Raw genomic sequence first — 17,837 nt, forward strand, 5'->3', positions numbered from 1 at the left:
CAACCCAGGGAGCCTTTGCCCGCGGGTCACTCACCGTTACACCCAAACGGGGATCTCTGGCCTATTCCTCTCCCGGCAAGCCAGAACGGTGAGCCAGGATTTGTTCTTGGCCTACGATCCCACCTTGTTTGGAGAGCAACAAGCCAGAGATCCCCGTTTGGGTGTAACGGTGAGTGACCCACGGGCAAATGATCCCTGGTCATCCCTGTGTGCACCAGCATGCCTGCTTGTTCACGGTAAGCCGGGATTCCTAGCAACTCCGGCTTGCTGCTCCATCTGAAATGGGCCAGTGTAAGAGAGTGGAACTATGTTCTGAACGTATGTCCAGAACTTAGTAGCAGAGCCCCTGCTTTGCATGCAGGAGGTCCCAGGTTCAGTCCCCAGTTTCTTCAGATAAAAGGGCCCGGTCGCAGGTGATAGGCCATGACCTCTCTCTGCTGGAGAGCTGCTACTGTTCAGAGTAGGAGATACAGAGCTGGATGGAGAAATAGTCTGACCCGGTCGAAGGCTGCGTCCCAGGACCTTGGAGAGCCAACGCCTCTCAAAGTAGACAGAACTAGGCGAGCTGGACCAGAACAGTGCCCTGACCTGGCAGCTCCAGGTGCGCATCCCCGCTCCATTCTTTTGCTCCCGCTGCCAGGGCAATCTTGCCAGCAGTCTGATCTCCCCCCCGTTCCTTACAGGTGGCCTATGACATGGAGGATTACTACCACTCCATCCCATGGCTGGAGGAAGCCGTCAGCCTCTTCCGCCTCTCCTACGGGAACTGGACCACCGGGGACGAGGGCAGCCTCGAAGATGCACTGGACCACCTGGCGTTCTCCTACTTCAAGGTAAGTTGGGAGGGGCCACTTCCGAGACTCCATGCAGCTTGGGATGCGGTCCGGCCCCTCGATTCCCGCGTTCCGTTCCCCTCTCGTGTTCTTAAAACACACGGATGGACAGAGCGAGGCTGGAACGGGCCCAAGATTCAGGGCTGTGGAATGTGCCATGGGCCAGTTTGGAGCTTGAGTCTCTGTGGCTGCCAAAGCCAGCAGCAAAAGGAGAAAAAGAATAGAGCTTCATAGTGGATAGAGCAGCCTTGCCCAAACTGGTGCCCTCCAGTGGCCATGCTGGCTGGGAATTGAGCTCCACCATCTAGTGCGAGGCTGGGGAAGGTTGGATCAGAGTGCTGGACTACGACCAGGGAGACCCAGGTTCAAATCCCTGCTTAGCCTTGAAGCGCGCTGGGAGACCTAGGCTGAGAGATCTGGCCCAATTGTGATGACAGTGTGATATAGCCCAGCAGCACCATCTAGAGCGGACTTTGGATGCCTGCTGAGACACCCTGCATGGACCAATATCCGTGGTGTTAGTTTCAAACCCCTCTTGGTTTAATCCCCTTTTTCATAATAGCAAAACTGGGCTGAACTGGCAACTTTGTTGTCGTGGAAGTCCAAGCCCACTGGGAAGGTGGAACTATCTTTCTAAGTAAATTTCTGAATCCTGACAGACATTATTTTTCCTTGGGTCCAAGAATCCTGTGCCTCTGATCATGTGCAGAGTGCAGTTTCCCTCCCATCACTGAGAAAAGAAAGCCCCCCCCCCACATACACACACACGTATGTATGCAGTGGGGGTTGTTGGCAGATACTTCAAGTGGGAGGAATTATACTTTCAGGTACATTTGAACCTCAGAACTCTTCCCCCCCACCCCAACTTAACTCTCTCTCTCTCTCTCTCTCTCTCTCTCTCTCTCTCTCTTCCTCTCTCTCAAAATATTTTTTCTTTTAAGGCAGGAAACATTTCTCATGCCTTAAGCCTTTCCCAAGAATTTCTTCACTACGGTATGTGCTTCTGGAAGGGAATCATCCAGACCCATCTAGTCAGTCTGTAGTATGTTGCTGTTTGTCAGGCTAAACATTAAGCTTCAATGGATTAAATGCATTTCTAATAAATTCCACTTGGCATCATCACCAGCAGGGAAATAGTTGCGACGCAGACCATGCGGTTCCTGACTGAACTTGCGGGAAGTAAGCACCGGAGGGTCTTTCTTTTCTTTTAAATGACACTTTTATTCTGGGTTAGCTAATCTGAAAATAATGTTGACTCCTCGTAATGGCTTTGCTCATCACTCATATACATTAAAATAATCTCTCTCTTCTGGGTAGAATCTCAGATCCCTTCCCCTAGGATTGTTTATTACCACCACCCATGTCATGCATCATCTACAAGAATTACCAGCTTTTGAAGCAGCCACTGTAAATGTCCCTTAAAAAGCAGTTCAATCATTAGCAATTAGCAGATGACCATGTTTTGTTCCATACCCTTACAAATTTCACCTGCTGCTGAATCTATCTGCACTTAAAGGCACAAGAGCAGGTTGAAGCATTTTTTCTGGTCAGTTGGCAACTTAGCCTTTTGTTCACACAAAGTGGTGAAGGTATTGCAATACCAACAATAAAAAAAGTTTCCCCTCACACTTTCAATGCCATGTTTATTAGTAATCAAAATTAAGTACTAATCTATGTACTATATTGTACAAATCATTAATATAGGGTTGCCAGCTTTTTTTTTCACTGCTCCTGCTTCTGTGCCTTCAATAGCAGCCTGATGCGCAGGTCATGTTTTTCCTGGCATGGGTCATAAGTGTATTGGCTTCATCACCTTAATTTCTCTTTACCAGACTGCTATTAAAGGCATATTTAATTTCTCTTTACCAGATTGCTATTAAAGGCACAGGGGCAAGTAAAAAAAACCTTCTGTTCAGTTTTGGAGGATGTTTGGATGGTGCCCCAACTTTAGATTGCCCTCCCAAAGGAGAGACGATTGGTGCCGACTTTATTTTCTTTTCAGCGCCAAATTCAAACATTTCTTTTTGTCCAAGCATTTTAACATTTTAAAAGTTATAGAATCGAAAATGTAACATTGACTTTATTTTCAAACTGAATTGAGCATTGTGCTTGTTCGTTTTGGCTTGCTGGTTGAAGAGTTGCTGTTTTCATTTGTCTTTTAATATGTAATTGTATGACTTTTATATTGGATTCATTTGTTTGTTTTTAATGTTGTCTACACTGCCCTGGGAGCCTTAGTAGATGAAGGGGCGTTTATATATTTTAAAAATAAATAAATAAGGGTGTAGTCCTATGCTTCTATAGACAGAAAGAAGTCCTGCATCTCCCAGCATTCCCCAGCCAGTATGGCTGGCTGGGGAATGCTGGGAGTTGTAGGACTTCTTTCTGTCTAAACAAGCATGGGATTGCATCCTAAATAAATACATTTTATAAATGAATGAATGAATGTCTTATCTTGACCAGATCCAAGCAACAAGAGAGTTGCAAGGAACGTCCTGAAGTATGAGAAGCTTTTGATGGCAAATCCTGACAGGGGTGAAGAAGAGGGGGGCTTGCAGAGACCAAATGTGACCCACCTGGAGACCAGAGATACTTATGAAACGTTGTGCCAGACTCTTGGGTCGCAGGTGAGCGAGAGTGACGGATTGACCTTTCCCATGAGAGGAAAAATGCCAGACAGGCGGCTAGCCCATGATGACCTGAATGGCCTAGCCTTGAGGGGACTTAGTGACTCACAAGTTGATAATGGAAGAAATGCATCATGCATTTGACAAAGCTGGGGAGGGTCTGAGCCAGACTTAGCCTGTAGCGCTGTGCACCCTTTCCTGGGAGTCAGCACCACTGAACACCATGGGATTAATTCTGAGTAGAGCTGTTAATGTGCTAAGGGCTGTTAATTTCTAAGATGGTTTCTAGTCCCTATGGAGTGCCACCCTCCAGGCTCCAATTAGTCTGCAAACAAAAATTTCCACTCACAGCAGCTCTTTTTATAGAATCATAGAATCATAGAATAGTAGGGTTGGAAGGGGCCTACAAGGCCATCGAGTCCAACACCCTGCTCAATGCAGGAATCCAAGGCAGAGCATCCCTGACAAATGGCTGTCCAGCCTCGTCTTGAAGGCCTCCAGTGTGGGAGAGCCCACCACCTCCCCAGGTAATTGGTTCCATTGTCGTATTGCTCGAACAGTCAGGACGTTTTTCCTGATGTTCAGCCGGAATCTGGCTTCTTGTAACTTGACCCCATTATTCCGTGTCCTGCACTCTGGGATGATCAAGAAGAGATCCTGGCCTTCTCCTCTGTGACAACCTTTCAAGTACTTGAAGAGTGCTATCATATCTCCCCTCAGTCTTCTCTTCTCAAGGCTAAACATGCCCAGTTCTTTCAGCCTCTCTTCATAGGGCTTTGTTTCCAGTCCCCTGATCATCTTTGTTGCCCTCCTCTGAACCCTCTGCAGTTTGTCTGCATCCTTCTTAAAGTGTGGTGCCCAGAACTGGACACAGTACTCCAGATGAGGCCTAACCAGTGCTGAATAGAGGGGAACTAGTACTTCCCGGGATTTGGAAGCGATGCTTCTATGAATGCAGCCCAAAAGAGCATTTGCCTTTTTTGCAGCCACATCACATTGTTGGCTCATCTTCAGCTTGTGATCGACAACAATTCCAAGATCCTTCTCGCTTGTAGGGTGGTTGAGCCACGTATCCCCCATCTTGTAACTGCGCATTTGGTTTCTTTTTCCTAGGTGCAGAACTTGGCATTTGTCCCTATTAAATGCCATTCTGTTGTTTTCTGCCCAGCGCTCCAGTCTATCCAGATCACTTTGAATTTTGTTTCTGTCTTCCAAAGTATTAGCTATCCCTCCCAATTTTGTGTCATCTGCAAATCTGATCAGCATTCCCTGCACCTCCTCCTCCAAGTCATTAATAAAAATGTGGAAGAGCACTGGGCCCAGGACTGAGCCCTGCGGTACCCCACTCGTTACCTCTCCCCAGTTTGAGAAGGTCCCATTGATAAGCACTCCTTGAGTCCGATTCTGTAGCCAACTGTGGATCCACCGGATCGTTGTTTCATCTAGCCCACTTTGAGCTAGTTTGCTCATCAGGATAGCATGGGGCACTTTGTCAAAAGCTTTGCTGAAGTCGAGGTATATGATGTCTACAGCATTCCCATGGCCTACAAAGGAGGTTACTTGATCAAAAAATGAGATCAGATTTGTCTGGCAGGACTTGTTTTTGACAAATCCATGTTGGCTTCGAGTAATCACAGCATTGTTGTCAAGGTGCTTCCAGATGGATTGCTTTATGATCTGCTCCAGAATTTTCCCAGGGATTGATGTCAGACTGACTGGTCTGTAGTTCCCAGGTTCCTCCTTTTTACCCTTTTTGAAGATAGGGACAACGTTATCCCTCCTCCAGTCATCTGGCACTTCCCCCATCCTCCATGATTTCTCAAAGAGAATAGACAGCGGTTCTGAGAGTTCTTCTGCCAGTTCCTTTATGACTCTAGGATGCAGTTCATCTGGCCCTGGAGATCTGAACTCATTCCAAGTAATGAGGTGTTCCTTGACCATATGCCTGTCAATCTCAAGCTGCAATCCTGCCCCTTCAGTCTGTACTTCGCCTTTGCCAGGGGGGTCATAGACCCTCTTTTGGGAGAAGACTGAGCCAAAGTAGGAATTGAGCACTTCTGCCTTTTCTTTGTCATCTGTTATCGTTTTGCCATCCTTATTTAATAGCTGGACCACCATTTCTTTCCTCTGCCTTTTACTATGCACGTAGCTGAAGAAAGCCTTTTTGTTGTTTTTAACATCTCTCGCTAACCTCAGCTCATTCTCAGCTTTAGCCTTCCTGACGCCATCCCTGCAATTCTGTGCTACCTGCTTGTACTCTTCCTTTGTTACTTGGCCTTCTTTCCACTTCCTATATGTGTCCTTTTTTGTTTTCAGGTCATCCCTAAGCTTTTTGTGAAGCCACATTGGCTTCTTCTGTTGTCTTCCACCTTTTCTTCTTGTTGGAATTGTTTGTGATTGTGCCTTGAGAATTTCCTTTTTTAAAAGCTCCCACCCATCTTGGACTCCTTTTCTCGCTAGCATTGCTTGCCATGGGACCTTTCTGATCATTGTTCTGAGTTTATGAAAATCAGCTTTCCTAAAATCCAGGGTACGCATTTGACTACATTCGGCTTTTGCTTCCCTTAGAACCAAGAACTCAAGTACAACATGGTCGCTTTCCCCCAGAGTTCCTGTAACTGCTACTTTATCCACTAAGTCATCTCTGTTGCTTAGGATCAAGTCAAGGATAGCCGATCCTCTAGTTCCTTCCTCTACTTTCTGTAGGAGGAAGTGATCCGCCACACAAGTCAGGCATTTCCTGGAGGGGCCATGTTTTGCAGAATTTGTCTCCCAACAAATATCGGGGAAATTGAAGTCCCCCATTACTACTACATCATGCTTCCTTAAAACATTGGCTATTTGCTTTTCAAAAGTTTCATCCTTGTCTTCTCCTTGATTGGGTGGCCGGTAGTAGACTCAGACCACCAGGTTCCTTTTATTCTTTGCTCCATTTATTTCAACCCAGATACTCTCGATGGGGCTACCAAGCTCCTCCTCCTGTATTTCTGTGCAGAGATATGTATTTTTCACATACAGTGCAACCCCACCTCCCTTTCTGTTCCTCCTGTTCTTTTTGAACAAGTTATATCCTTCCATTGCTGTATTCCAGTCATGAGAGTCATCCCACCAAGTCTCAGTTATACCTATCAGGTCATAATTTCCCTCTTGTATTAAGAGTTCAAGTTCGTTCTGTTTGTTTCCCATACTCTGGGCATTAGTATATAGACATCGAAGACCATGTGCTTCATAGTCTGGCTTTCTTCCTACATGTGTCTGAAGACTAGTATTGGGCGCTATCAGAGCTGTTCTCTCCGTTGCAGTGCATGTGCCTACGTCCATTGTTACCCCCAACATTACATCTCCCTTCCCCGTAGGATTCAGTTTAAAGCCCTCCTGATGAAGTTCTTCATGCTGTGGCCAAACACATTCTTCCCATCCTTTGTGAGGTGCAACCCATCCCTAGCCAACAGCCCATCTTCCAGGAAGTATAGCCCGTGGTCCCAGAATCCAAATCTCTCTCGTCGGCACCACCTTCGTAGCCAGTCATTCACCCGGAGTATTTTTCGTTCCCTTTCTATCCCTCTTCTAACTACTGGAAGGTTGGATGAGAAAACTATCTGGGCCCCAAAGTTCTTGAGTTTCCTTCCCAAAGCTTCAAAGTCTGACGTGATCTCTTCATAGCTCCGCTTGGCGGTATCATTTGTTCCCACATGGATGAGAAGAAAGGGATACCTGTCAGTGGGCTTTATGAGTGCAGGCAACCTTTCAGTCACGTCTCTAATCTGTCCTCCCGGGAGACAACATACCTGGCGAGTCCTTGGGTCTTCGCGACATACTTGGGTCTCGATCCCACGCAATCTGGGTGTACATCACAGCTTTGGGGAATGATTTTGGGGTAGAGTTAAACCTCCCCTCCCCATATACTGTTAAAGTGTTGTACCTCCCCTCCCCATATGCTGTGCCCCAAGCTTTTGCTCTTAAATATTAAAAAAACAACAACACAGACATGGTTTGTAAAGATCACATCTGCTTTGGCCCCCTCAGGCATGGCTGGCTGGCCGCACCAATTTCTTGCAGGTCTCAGATGTGAAAATGAAAACTACTGAATGCCAGTTTCTTCCCATCTTGCCAGTGGAGGCTGGGGGCTCCGGTGTCAGTGGGGCAGTGAATCTGGTCTGGGTTTCAGTCAGAACTAGTCAGGACTCTAAAGGAGCTAGAGTTCTGACTGAAACCTGGAGCAGATTCACTGCTCCACTGACACCGGAGCCACCAGCCTCCACTGTATCATGCTGTAAGGCAGGGGTGTTGAACCTCAGGTTTGTGGGCCAAATCCATCCCTCTGGGAACCAGTCCAGCACTCTGGGGCTCCCCAGCTGGCCACGCCCCTTTCCTGACCCCACGCCCAGGTCACAGATTGTTTGGTGGTGTCCTAGCTTCTCCGCAAGTTTTTCCCCATTCTAAAAGGCCGAAATGCCTCTCCTAAAGCTTCGCTGCTGGCAGGAAGAGCTTTAAGCTAAAATAGGCTGGTATTTTTAGCCCTGCCCCCTGTGCCTTTGGCCCCACCCACCACTGGAATGTGGCCCCCGGGAGCTTCTCCGAAGTGGAATCCAGCCCTGTGCTCCCCACCTCTGCTGTAATGTAACTGGCCCTCTTTCAGCCAACCCGTTCCCAGCTGCCCCACCTCCACTGCTCGTATGAGACGAACAGGGACCCGTTCCTGATGCTGCAGCCTCTGAAAAGGGAAATTGTCCACCGGCGGCCCTACATAGCCCTCTACCACGACTTTGTCCGCGACTCCGAGGCTGAGAAGATCAAGGCACTAGCTGCTCCTTCGGTAAGCAGGGCAGGCGGACTTGGGCAGGGAAGGGCTCATCTCGATGGGAGTTTCTCCTGGGCCAGAGGTAGTCCAGTCTGAGTCACCAGAGCATGGCTGTGTCTGCAGAGCCCACAACTGTTGAAGGGCAGGGCGAAGGAACCCAGTCCGAAGGTTGGGAGCCCAGCTGGTGAGGCTCGGCAGACCCTCTCATGCCGTTGACAAGCCCCCCCCCCGCCCCGCCAGCAGCAACAACTGCCTCGCCTCGCCTTTCCCTCCTCGGTCACGAATAGGGCAGAGCCAACACAGGGCGAGGGGGACTGCCCGAGAGCTGTGGCACGGCAAGCGAATGCTCCTCCTACTCCCGCTTACTATTGTCATTAGCCTCGCTCAGAAAAGACTCGCGGCCTCTTATAACCAAGAGCAAAACATGCACAAATGTAAAGCAGCTAAGAACGCTTAAAAATGCCGAGAGCTGATGCATCAAATAATTTAAATTACATTTAAATAGTTACCACCTAGGATCAGGATTGAGGAGCGGGAGAGCACATCATCTCCAGGTCCCCCGCCCTCCGCTGGAACCAATCTCTCCTCCGACCCATGCCTGTCCCTGCCCAGTTGCCTCAGTAACCACACAAACCAACCATGTGGAGGCTATCAACTTAATCCATTGCACAGACGGACATGAATTCTGCGGTTCTGCTGGAAGCCAGCCTGCTCTTGGCTGTCGCTTGCTCACCACTGCATCCTCAGCTGGGCTTTCAGACGGCGTGGCATTGTGTCATGGGTGTGGTCTCTCCGGGGATGGTGTTAAGCCAGACACATTTCCATTGAGTGTGTTGCTCATAAGAGTAGGGGGGGGGGTAAAGCTGGAGGCACAATAGTTTCTTAAGGGAGCTGAAAGAGCTTTGAGAGCAGTTTTGCTTTCCATGGGGTACACTCTCTCTCTCTCTCTCTCTCTCTCTCACAATCCAATACTGACTATGGCCTTTTATCCAACAGGTCTTGCAGGTTTTTGAAACAATACAAAACCTGCAAAGCCTGTTTGTCCAGAGGTGAAAGTAGAAAAAGCACGCACACTACATGCAGTTATCCCTCTTTGGCACCTTCAACTCTCAAAATGTCATCAACCTCCAGACTTATTGTTAGCCAATAGGATTCTGCTTGCCCCTGTCGCAATATAGAACTGCAGAGTGCGAGCCAATGGGCTTACAAAGGATGGAATGGTGATGCAGTGTGTTCTGTTTTGATCCTGCTGAAATGGATGAACAGGTACAAATTCCCAAGCAGATGTCCAGTGTCAGATTTTGTCAGCTTTGCAGAGGAGATACCCCAAGAGAAATGAATTTGGGAGGTTTGATCCTTCGCGGTATTTTTTAGCCCCTCAGTGCAGATTGCAGGTTCGAATACAGAACTCAGCAAAATGTCAGAAGTACAATGTTTGCTGCCTTGTAAGCCAGGATGTTCCCCATATTCTGGCTCTACTGGGCTGGGTACACACATCTCTGCTTGAAATTGCCTCATTCCTTTCTGAGTGTCTCTCTGTTCCCCTCCAGTTGCAGAGATCGGTGGTTGCCTCTGGAGAAAAGCAACATAAAGCCGACTACCGGATAAGCAAGAGGTAACTGCTAACACCCCCCACACAAACCCCCACACACCCCTGTGCCTGCTGGGGAAGCAAGGCCTGCCCTTCCTGCTTGAACCCGCAGATGTGCATGTGGGGCTCTCCTTGCGTGAAAAAGTGGCTTATGAGAACCGGGGCCCCAGCTCAGCCCCGGAACATGGGCAGAACCAACTTCATTTCCCTTGGAGAAAGGGTCAGACACTTATCTGGCAGGCCTTGTGTGCCTCTAACCAACAGGTGCACGACAGGCAGATATTCAACAGGTGGGGTTTTACAGTGATGCATATAGAAACATCACTGTAAAACTGCCCAGAGGACTTCGGTGGTGTAGAACTGTAATAAACAAACAAACGTAGGAAACTGCCTTATACTGAGACAGACCACTCACCCATCTCGTCCAGTATTGTTGACACTGACTGGCAGCAATGGCTGTCCAGGGTTTCCAGCAGTTTTTCTTGCCTTATGTGGAGATGCTGCCGGGGATCGAACCCAGGACCTTCTGCTTGCAAAGCAGGTGCTCTACCACTGAGCTACGGCCCCTCCCCCTTCCATTCACATTCCATATACCTGTGGAAACTCCACACACACACACACACACACACTCCTGAGAGATCTATAAAACTCTCAGCTTAAGGAGCAATTTAAATGCTTTAGTTCCTACCCTGAAAAGCCATGTGATGGGGCTCCACAGAGGGAGTGCATTCTCCATGAGTAGGGATGTTGGAGAAATCCACCATGAAATCAAATGAGTTCGGATTTCTATGAATCTGATCCATGGATTTTGCAGCAGACCAGCTTTTCCTGAGTCACATGGATTCCTCAGACTTGTGGACCATTTTTTAAACTTTTCGGAATTTTATGCAAATTCAGTCATAGAAAAATATGTAAAATTAAAAAAACACCAGCCAAAAATGCGCATTTCCCCCATAGGCTAAAGCATGAAAATGCACATGGGGGGATTCGTGCATTTTGGGGGGCTTTGTGAATTTGCCCAAATTCAAATTTGGGAAATTGAGAAAAATTTAATTCTGTCAATGAGTGGATGAGAGAACAAAAGACACCTAACAATCCACGAAATACAAACGGAACAGATTTTACAAAAACTGCACATCCTTATCTGTGAGCCCCTGATCTTGTGAGCGTGCTGCATGTATGGCAGGCCTTTGAGCCAACAAAGGCGGAAAGGGGGTTTCCAGAGTCCCACCCACCTTGTGCTACTTATGGGAACTGTGGGGTTTGTGTCGATGCAGTTGCAATGCGAGATGACCCTGGGGAGTGGGGGGCACGCATCACTCCAGACTGGGAAGCAGGGAGGGAGTACGCATTTGAAAACCCTGGTTTGGAAGTAGCCCAAAGCTCTATGTGGATGTTATTCCTGAGTGCCATGTGAGGCCGGAAAAGGGCGGGGCTGTGTTTGGTGCCCTGCCCCGAAGGTAGGGGGTTGAAAGGGGGTGTGCCCACCAGCAAAGGCTTTGTGGGCTGGCTTGGAGAGCCCTGCAGACTGAGGTTCCCCGCCCCTGCTATACAGCCCACTGGTCCATCTAGCCCAGTATTGCCTGCTTTACTGGGTTCTCTAAAGGCCAAACTGTATATGCACATGTTTAATTAATGCGCACTCAGTGCCGGCTATGGGTTTCTGGGGGCCCTTGGGCAAGACCCCTTCCCTGGGCTCCCTCCCTCAGGGCGTCCGCCTTCGCACCGCCATGGCCACCATCGCCTCCGCCTCCTCTTTCTACGCACTGCTACCGCTTGCTCGCTTGGCAGGCTGAGAGAACTGGGAGCAAGCGGGCCGCGGCGTCTCCTGCTCCTTCTCCTCAGCACCGCTCTTGTCTGGGCCAGAGCGAGAGGCAGGGGCACCAGCAGGCTGCCGGGGGAGGAGGAGGCGCTCTTGTCGGTGAGCCATCAGCAAGTACCCGACCATGCAGACCCTTGTCCCGGCCCTGTGGGCACTGGCCCACTGGGCTCTGAAGCAGGATGGGAGGCCTGCTCCTAATATCACACGGAGTGCACGGGGACGGGGAGCAAGACCTGCCCCCCCACCTCATCTTGCTGAGTGAGGCTGCTTCCGGCCATTTCACAGAATCATAGAATCATAGACTCATAGACTCATAGACTCATAGAATCATAGAATCATAGAATAGTAGGGTTGGAAAGGGCCTGCAAGACCATCGAGTCCAGCCCCCTGCTCAATGCAGGCATCCATGTCAGAGCATCCTTGACAGATGGCTGTCCAGCCTCATCCTGAATGCCTCCAATGTGGGAGAGCCCCCCACCTCCCCAGGTAATTGGTTCCATTGTTGCATTGCTCTAACAGTCAGGAAGTTTCTCGTGATGTTCAGCCGGAATCTGGCTTCCTGTCACTTGAGCCCATTGTTCCGTGTCTGGCACTCTGGGATGATCGAGAAGAATCCTAGAATCCTAGAATATTAGGGTTGGAAGGGGCCTACAAGACCATCGAGTCCAGCCCCCTGCTCAATGCAGGCATCCAAGCCAGAGGAATCCAAGTCAGAGCATCCTTGATCCTGGCCTTCCTCCCTGTGACCACCTTGCAAGTCCTTGAAGAGCGCTATCATGTCTCTCCTCAGTCTTCTCTTCTCAAGGCTAAACATGCCCAGTTCTCCCTCCCCTGCCTGGCTATGATGCCTGAAGTGAGCCAGGCTGGGGAAAAGGCAGCTGGAAGAATCCCAGGTGAGATGGGGAGGGGGCTGGCATTTGCTCCCCTTTCCCGTGAGCTCCATTGATATGGAAAATCAGCTCCTCGGCTTGATACCCAAGTGGGTGAGCGTGCTGTGAGTCCTCCCCGTTTGGACTATCTGGGCATCCATTTTGTGGCCAGCAACGAGCCAGGAGCTTCTGCAGCCTCTTTGTTTTCCAAAAAATGAAGATCCTGGAGTGGTTTCAGGATGTCTTTCCAATTCCTATCCATCCTGAGCTTCCCAGCATAAAGCAAGATAGAAAAATCCAGTTGTGACTACCAGTTCGGCTAACTTGGTTTTAATAACTCCCAAGAAGCTCGTCATAACGTCTCTTTCCTTCTGTCTTTTTTAAAGTTGCCCAAGAGTACTACTGATGGACCTTTATTCCCCTCTATGTCTTATATCTTGCCGGACTTTTTCTCCCCTCTCTATCTATCTCTTGTTACTTCCGGTGCATCCATCTAATATTCTAAACTTGTGGACATTGCGAGCAGAACGTGCAAGAAATTAGCTGTTAGAGTACATTTCCAGAAACGTAGAGGGCCATCTGTACCTGAGGAACTCTTGATCATAACCCCTCCCAAGGCACAATCCTATGCATATTTAGCCAGAAAAAAGTCCTATAACTCCCAGCATCCCTTTAGCCAGCCATGCTGGCTGGGGCATGCTGGGAATTGTAGGACTTTTTTTTCTTTTTAAACATGCCTAGGATTGCACCCTTACTCTGCACTTGAATAAGCAAGGTAGAGCTGGAAGGTTCACAATGAAGCATCCCTTCCTCCTCTGTAGAGTATTTCTTTCCCCCCCTCTACATTGTCAAAGGGCAGAATTTATAGTCAACAGCTGCATTTACCATTTCCCCGCTAGAAGGCTCAGTAAGTTGGGAAAAAATGACTTTAACAAGGCCTCTTGCAATGAAAGCTGAGGGAGATCTGGAATTCACACTCAAAGGGAGAGATATAGAATTGCTATGGTTGCACAGCCATCCTTCCAAATGTTTTTCTGGATGATCTCATTGCTGGGTTTTGCAATCTCCAAACCAGAGACTTGGTTTACCACTGGAATTGCTGAAGGAGTGAGCCATTAACTCACTCAGTGAGAGAGTGAGCTATTAACTCTTGCCACACCCCAGCCTTTGAGGGGAAATTAAAGGAATGTTGCCTTGCCTTGGAATGCCAGATGTCAAATTAACAGGGCTCTCTGCCAATTATGCAGTGGAGGCTGGTGGCGCCGATGTCTATGGGGCGGTGAATCCACTCTGGGTTTCAGTCAGAATGAAGCAGAACTCTAAAAGAGCTGTCCAGAGTACTTCAAAGCACCTACAATTCCCTCAACATGGCTGACTGGGGAGTGCTGGGAGATGCAGGACTTTTTTCTGTCTAAACATGCATAGGATTGTGCCTTAAATGAATGTTTCTTTTAGGCAACCTGGCTACCTTCACTTTCCGAGATGACTCAGTTCAGTCCTGCTGTTCTTGGACCTCACATAGAGTTGCATGTATTTCAGTGCCTGGTTGAAAGACACCTTGGATCCAGTTCTTGTGGCATTAGATCGACGGATCGTGGCCCTGACCGGCTTGAACATCCAGCCCCCTTACGCAGAATACCTGCAGGTGGTAAACTACGGATTAGGCGGGCACTACGAGCCCCATTTTGACCATGCTACTGTGAGTAAACCTGTTGCAGAGACTTGGCGGGCCAGGAACATGGCGTGAAATCATCAGACACACAAAAACCTATGTTTTGTCACTGACATTCATGGGTGTCTTTCCATTGATTTAACTTATTTATTTAAAGCAAGTATATCTTGCCTCTCCTGTCACAAGCACAATCCTAGGCCCCATCAACACTGTAACATTAAATCTGTTTTAAATCAGTTTAATGTAATGGCTTCCCTTGCAAGGAACTGTGGGAATTGTAGTTGTGTGTGGGTATTAGTCCTAGCTCCTGAACAGCTATAATTCAATGGCAGCAACAAGTGATAGGTGAACTTGTACAGTTCACCCAACAGAAATTGTAATTTGCTCGTCAAGTTACGAATTCCTCTGTCCAGCCTCAGATGCACATCAATAAAGTGCAGCTTGGGAACTGTAGTATATGGTGTCATGCTACGTGTCGTGATGTCATGCATAACTACATTAGGGTCTCCCCTCCGACTGGCTGTTTTCATGGGTCCCACTGTTCACCCCACGGTCAGCGTGGAGCCACTGGAGGGAGCAGCTGCAGCACACGCAGTAGTAGGAGCTGCCAAAGAGCAGGGGTGTAGGCAGGGTTCACAGGGATGTGGCCCCGACAATTTTTGATTAGCAGGGATGCTGATTTCATCTGCTGTCCCCCTCAGAATTTCCTGCCACCCTCCTCAGAACACCAGCAACAAGTGCAGAGTTCTTAAAATTGGAACAGAACGTACATGTGTTGTGTGGACATGCTTATGAATGCCATCATGTCTCCACCTGAAAGGAGTTTGAGGAAGTTTCCAGTAAGTTTCTTGCTTAATTGGGCAAGATCTCCAAAGCTGACTTGGCTGAGACTCATAAATACATAGGCTCTTAATCATGTCACCGTTGAATAATGCAACCACCAGATGCTCCATGGGTAAACAATGTTGTTCTTTTGATGCAGTCGAGAAAAAGCCCCCTCTACAGGATGAAATCCGGAAACCGAATAGCCACCCTGATGCTCTACGTGAGTTGTTTTTTCCCCTTCATCCCTGGGATGGATTTTGTTCTTGTTTCTTTTGCAAGCAATGGTTGAAGGAGATATTCTAGGCCATTCTGTGAATTTCAGCAGCAAATTGCCACTTTTCCCCATTGCCCTACCAAGTGCTAGTTACATTGCGCAAACATTGGTGTCCATCACTGGTGCTATCGTTCAGCACAGCTGGATACTTCCCTGTGTGCCAAACATGAATCCCAACACACGTGGGAGGGGAGCTGCTCTGCCCTGCATTTTTTTCTTGCAGTGATTAGAGAATGTAAAAAAAGAACGAAAAGAAATATATTTGCATAATTTATGCAGTTTGCAGAATTCCCCCTTTCTTGGTTCCCTGGGTGCAGAATTTAAAATGTAATACTTGTTTTTAGTGCAGAGTATTAAACACAGTGCCCTATGACAATGGCCACCAATGATGTTGCCCTATGTTTTTTTTCCATCCAGCTGAGTTCGGTAGAAGCTGGAGGCAATACTGCTTTCATCTATGCAAACCTCAGCATACCTGCTGTCAAGGTGAGGTGTTTTCCCTCCCCAAATAGCTCTTCTTCTTCTTCTTCTTCTTCTTCTTCTTTACTCATTCCTTCTTTATACCTGCCCATTTTTGGTTTAGACGAACACACACAGTGGTTTGAAAAACTTAAAATAGACAATAAAACAACATAAAGAGCAAATAGTATTACTAGATTATTTATTTTTTTACAGATTTTTTTACCCCACTCTTCAGGCCTACAGAAATTGATAATAAGACAATTCCTGCCCTCAGGCTTAAAATCTAAAAGACACGACACAATCGGAAATGGGATTCGGAGGGTGGAGGAAAATAATAATAGAAACAGCAGCATGAAGAGCGTGCAGTTTAAAACAGCAGTCATGTTCACAGTGTTAACGTCTAAGTAGACATGTTGCCCCCTTCATGGATCACTGCCTTGTTGTGGCGAAGGGGCTTGCGTAACTCAGCGAAGCCATAAGCCATAAGAGTGTTCAAACTACCGCACAATTGCGCTCATTTCACATGCCAGCAAGGTGATGCTCAAAATCCTACAAGCTAGTATGCAAACCGAGAAGTACCGGAAGTACAAGCGGGGTTTCGAAGAGGCAGAGGAACTAGAGATCAAATCGCCAACGTTCGCTGGATCATGGAGAAAGCAAGAGAATTCCAGAAAAATGTCTATTTCTGCTTCAATGACTATGCTAAAGCCTTTGATTGTGTGGATCACAACAAACTGTGGCAAATTCTTAAAGTGATGGGAGTACCAGACCACCTTATCTGTCTCCTGAGAAACCTGTACGAGGGTCAAGAAGCAACAGTAAGAACCGGACATGGAACAACCGAGTGGTTCAAAATTGGGAAAGGAGTACGATAAGGCTGCATATTGTCACCCTGCTTATTTAACTTATATGCAGAGTACATCATGAGAAACGCCCGGTTGGATGAATCACAGGTCGGAATTAAGATTGCTGGGAGAATTATCGACAACCTCCGATTCACTGATGATACCACCCTAATGGCAGAAAGTGAAGAGGATCTCAAGAGCCTCTTGTTGAGGGTGAAAGAGGAGAGTGCAAAAGCTGGCTTGAAACTCAACATTAAAAAAACGAAGATCATGGCATCTGGCCCCATCACTTCCTGGCATATAGAAGGGGAAGAAATGGAAGCAGTGACAGATTTTACTTTCTTGGGCTCCAAGATCACCGCAGACGGTGACTGTAGCCATGAAATTAAAAGACGCTTGCTCCTTGGGAGGAAAGCTATGGCAAACTTAGACAGCATAATAAGAAGCAGAGACATCACCTTGCCGACAAAGGTCCGTCTAATCAAAGCTATGGTTTTCCCAGTAGTAATGTATGGCTGTGAGAGCTGGACTATAAGGAAGGCTGAGCACCGAAGAATTGATGCTTTCGAACTGTGGTGCTGGAGAAGACTCTTAGGATTCCCCTGGAACAGTCCATCCTAAAGGAAATCAACCCTGAGTGCTCATTGGAAGGACAGATACTGAAGCTGAAGCTGAAATATTTTGGCCACCTAATGTGAAGAGAAAACTCACTGGAAAAGACCCTGATGCTGGGAAAGACTGAAGGCCAAAGGAGAAGGGGACGGCAGAGGATGAGATGGCTAGATAGCATCACCGATGCAATGAATATGAACTTGAGCACACTCCGGGAGAGAGCGGAGGACAGGAAGACCTGGCGTGCTATGGTCCATGGGGTCACGAAGAGTCGGACACGACTGAACGACTGAACAACAACAACAACAACAGACATGTTGCATTAGGACTTTAAACAAGTCTGAAGCAAATAGATAGCCAACATTGTTCAGTTACAAGATGGGAGTTATGTGGTCTGGCTATCTGGCATGTGGGTAAAAAAATTGAAATAGTTCTGCAATAGCATTTAAATGAAAAAAATATTTTAGTGTAGTTTTCAGAGAGTGATTAAAAAGAATATGCTGTGTTTCCAGTTGGCACAATTTTAGCACTGTATTCATTATTTTGGTCGATCTTTTAATTAGTACTAAAATACTTTTTTAGCCTACCTTTAATTTTTTTTAAA

At 47.6% G+C, this 17,837-nt stretch overlaps 1 protein-coding gene across 1 annotated transcript in view; it reads left to right on the forward strand.

Moving 5' to 3' along the window:
- The window catches only part of P4HA3 (prolyl 4-hydroxylase subunit alpha 3), a 32,140-nt gene that overhangs the window by 8,052 nt on the left and 6,251 nt on the right, over positions 1–17,837 (forward strand). Inside the window, exons 4-11 of the mRNA XM_084841584.1 lie at positions 684–833; positions 1,775–1,826; positions 3,297–3,460; positions 8,100–8,276; positions 9,812–9,876; positions 14,083–14,242; positions 15,198–15,260; positions 15,732–15,800. Coding sequence (XP_084697710.1) covers positions 684–833; positions 1,775–1,826; positions 3,297–3,460; positions 8,100–8,276; positions 9,812–9,876; positions 14,083–14,242; positions 15,198–15,260; positions 15,732–15,800 — 900 coding nt within the window. The remainder of the gene's footprint in view (positions 1–683; positions 834–1,774; positions 1,827–3,296; positions 3,461–8,099; positions 8,277–9,811; positions 9,877–14,082; positions 14,243–15,197; positions 15,261–15,731; positions 15,801–17,837) is intronic.

This window comes from Heloderma suspectum, chromosome 3 (genome assembly GCF_057233095.1).
Source record: "Heloderma suspectum isolate Gila_16-S chromosome 3, 16-S_ref, whole genome shotgun sequence".
Lineage (NCBI taxonomy): Eukaryota > Metazoa > Chordata > Lepidosauria > Squamata > Helodermatidae > Heloderma > Heloderma suspectum.